The following is a 3,094-nucleotide window of genomic DNA, read 5'->3' as shown; positions in this document are numbered from 1 at the left end:
AGCAGGTTATTTAGCACGTTCCACATTTTCTGTAAAATGGAAAGAAAATAAATTAGACCCAGTTAAATAATAAATAAGACAGGAACTTAAGACACACTTATTTTGGCAGGATCTGTTTTCGAAACACAGGGTATGATAAATATAATGCAAACCAGAGTGACACATTTGCTCTGGCCATGTGTCTGCGGTTGAGTTTAAAACTCTTTTTAATGATTATGTCCAAGTTTTAGCACAGCTAAGACTCTTCTGCAAGGTAGAGTCTTGCAGTTTGGAGTCTTTCGTTTCTCCGCAGGTTTCATGTAACTGCACCACATGTTTCTGCACATGGTCTCAGACATGGCCTTAAAAAGGGTTTCATGCTCTGATAATCTCATGCTGGTTTTGATCAACACAAAAAGTCCTGCAGGACCAGATTTCACTGGGGAGGGGAGATCAGCAGCCTCGTGACAGGAATAGATGTGGGAGACGATTTGATTTCCTTGAAGCTTTTAACCTGGGCCGATCTTCTAGTGCCTGATTGAGAAGGGGACAGTGAAGACAAAGTGTCCAGGATTTCAAGCTTGTTTTCTCCATTGAGTTAGACGCTTCAGGAGGGAATAATAGTTTTGTTCCTGCTAGGAGTACAGGGAACGTTTGGGAGCTGGGAGGATATCAAACGCATTGAAGAGCTGGCTGGGAGAACCCGTCACCACATATGTCTTTTTGCACATTTATTTTAGTGTTGTCTGTAACTGGTTCAGATAATCGCCACCTTCCCCAGCCAATACAGCCACAGCTGGACTTGAGAGACCACTAGGGAAAAGCTGAACTGCCTTTCCCAGGAGCATAGTCCATGTTGTGCTCATCATTCAGAATTAAAAAACCCTGCATGCTGCCCTCAGAACAGTGGTTATTTATCATGTGGCTGAGTATCCACACTCTGGGAGTATCTTGCATCTAAATTGTGTTGGTGGGATTCCTCAGGATGAAGTCTGGGTGCAAAGGCAGGGTTTTGGTGCCAAGACACCCCAAAGAAGGAGCTAAAGCTAATGGCAACAGACAAATAGAAGGTTTGTCCAGTGGCTACTGCACTGATCCTTCTTCGCCCCCCGGCAGGGATGGAGATTTCCACAGTATCTTTTTCTGGTTCTAGTCTAGCTGTCTGTGTTTGTCTCTCTTTCTTGATTCTTGATTCGAGCTCCTTTGGGAGGCAGTTATGAAACATTGAGCCAAAGCGATCATCCCAGTGTGCTCTTGACTGTCAATAAACGAAGAAGGAGACAGACACGGAGTTTCCGGGGGCAAACATGAAAACCAGCAAAATAGCACAACTAAACAATTGTCAAGACAGTGTGAAAAGGGCTAGCTGAGATTTTCATAGAGGTGTCTCAGTGAGACCAGTCCAAAGATCTTTCATACAGCTTTGGAGCAGTGATATCCCCATCCCAGTCGTGTTCACTCCAGAAACATCTACACCTCCTGGCTGCATTTCTCTTGATTCTCATATGTTCATGTCTACCTGTCATCTTTCTCATTATTCATTAAATATGGCGTTGAGCTGGGGCCCAACCACATGGTGTGGGTAGGACTCGTAGCTCATGTCTATGGGGAGCTCGTAGCGGGGTACTGTGCTTTGGAAATGAGACGTGTGTCCATGAGCTCCGGCCAGGCTCACCGAAGGGTAGTGGGCCATGAAGGTGTAGGATTTGTCCAGGTCTGGAGACCCATCCTGCTTCAAGGAGAAGTTCCCACTGATGCTCAGGGGAGGTGTCAGAGGCCCTTCATATGGTGGAGTGGTGCAGTCTGGGTGGTGGCTCCCAAAGGAAGGATCCACCAAACTTTTGAAGGTGGGAGGCTTTAGATGTAAGAGGTGGGTTTCCATGTTCCCATAGGGGGGGCTTGGCAGTCCCGGGGATTGGTAGTTGAAGGTATGGCTGGGTATGGCAGAGTCACACACTGGGGACTTCTCTTCGTGCTTCTCAAGGAACAGGGACTGAGGCCCCAGCTGCAGACAGCCAGCAACTAGGTTACTGGTTGGCTGTGACAAACCTTTGCAAAGCATCTCCACAAAGCCCTTCCCTTCTGGGGTCTGCCCAGTCTCCAGCACCTCAGACAGAGCCCATATGTAATTCCTTGCAAGCCTCAGAGTCTCAATCTTGGACAGCTTCTGAGTCTTGGAGTAACAAGGCATCACCCGCCTCAGATTATCTAGAGCATCATTCAGACCATGCATCCGAGTGCGCTCCCTGGCATTGGCCTTGACCCGCCGGGCCCTGAACCGCTCCAGCCGTGCCTTGGTCATTTTCTTCTTCTTTGGTCCTCTTCTCTTAGGCTTTTCTCCATCCTCCTCCTCCTCCTCCTCCTCGATGCTGTCACGTTCTTCGTTCAAGCCAGCCATCATTCCATAGGGGGCTTGTCTGCTGTCTTCTTCCTTCATTTCATCTTGGGAGCTCAGGGCTTCATCCATCCATGACTGGGAGCTGACAAGCTCTGACATCTCTTTGGGTTTGGCATATGTCTTGGTCATCTCTGATGTCTGCAACAAAGAAACCAGTGGGTGTTAATAAGGCCCAGGCCAGGGACTCACTCATCACTTCATATGCATCTGAAATTGAATGCAAGATCACCTTCCAATAATGTTAATGTTACAGAACAAATATATGAATGACAGGCAGTATCTATCTCTGCATCTCTCTGTCTCTCTATCTCTCTATCTATGTTTTTATTCCATGCCTATCACTGTGGTATCTGGGCACCATGTGCATAGATTTCAGTGGTGTTGACTCCTGCCAGCTGGGATGAGCTTCTCCCAAGAGCACAAGGCAGAGGAATCTCCTGTTCTCTCTAGTTAAGGAGCTGTATTTTGGGAGCAGTAGACCCCAAGTTCTGTCCATCCCCTCCATTCCCCTTCCATACTTCATGGATGGGGTTTACTGGTGAGCAGAGTGTTCCTTATTATACACAGTTGTGTGCCCAGCCCCTGGATTCAATGCCCTCTTACTCCTGGATGTTAAGGGTTCATTTTGCCTTGGGGGGGGGGAGCATGGACATACCAGATGGTTGTGGAACCACTGCCCCTGCTGGATAGAATTAGAACTCAGTGAGAATTTGTTTG

The 3,094-nt window shown here is 47.6% G+C and overlaps 1 protein-coding gene across 1 annotated transcript; it reads right to left on the bottom strand.

Annotated features, from left to right (window-relative positions):
- Positions 1 to 1,513: 1,513 nt before the first annotated feature.
- On the bottom strand, positions 1,514 to 2,506 carry NEUROD4 (neuronal differentiation 4). Its single transcript, XM_044995645.1, has one exon. It carries the CDS (start codon positions 2,504 to 2,506, stop codon positions 1,514 to 1,516), a length of 993 nt encoding a protein of 330 aa, XP_044851580.1.
- Between the last annotated feature and the right edge of the window lie 588 nt (positions 2,507 to 3,094).

Source organism: Mauremys mutica, chromosome 20 (genome assembly GCF_020497125.1).
Source record: "Mauremys mutica isolate MM-2020 ecotype Southern chromosome 20, ASM2049712v1, whole genome shotgun sequence".
In the NCBI taxonomy this organism is placed as follows: Eukaryota; Metazoa; Chordata; order Testudines; family Geoemydidae; genus Mauremys; species Mauremys mutica.
The sequence above is the reverse complement of the archived record's forward strand: the minus strand, read 5'-3'. Positions and strand labels throughout refer to the sequence as shown.

Excerpts from the sequence above, each read along its gene's own strand:
- NEUROD4 (XM_044995645.1), bottom strand. The coding sequence starts at position 2,506 with ATGACCAAGACATATGCCAAACCCAAAGAGATGTCAGAGCTTGTCAGC.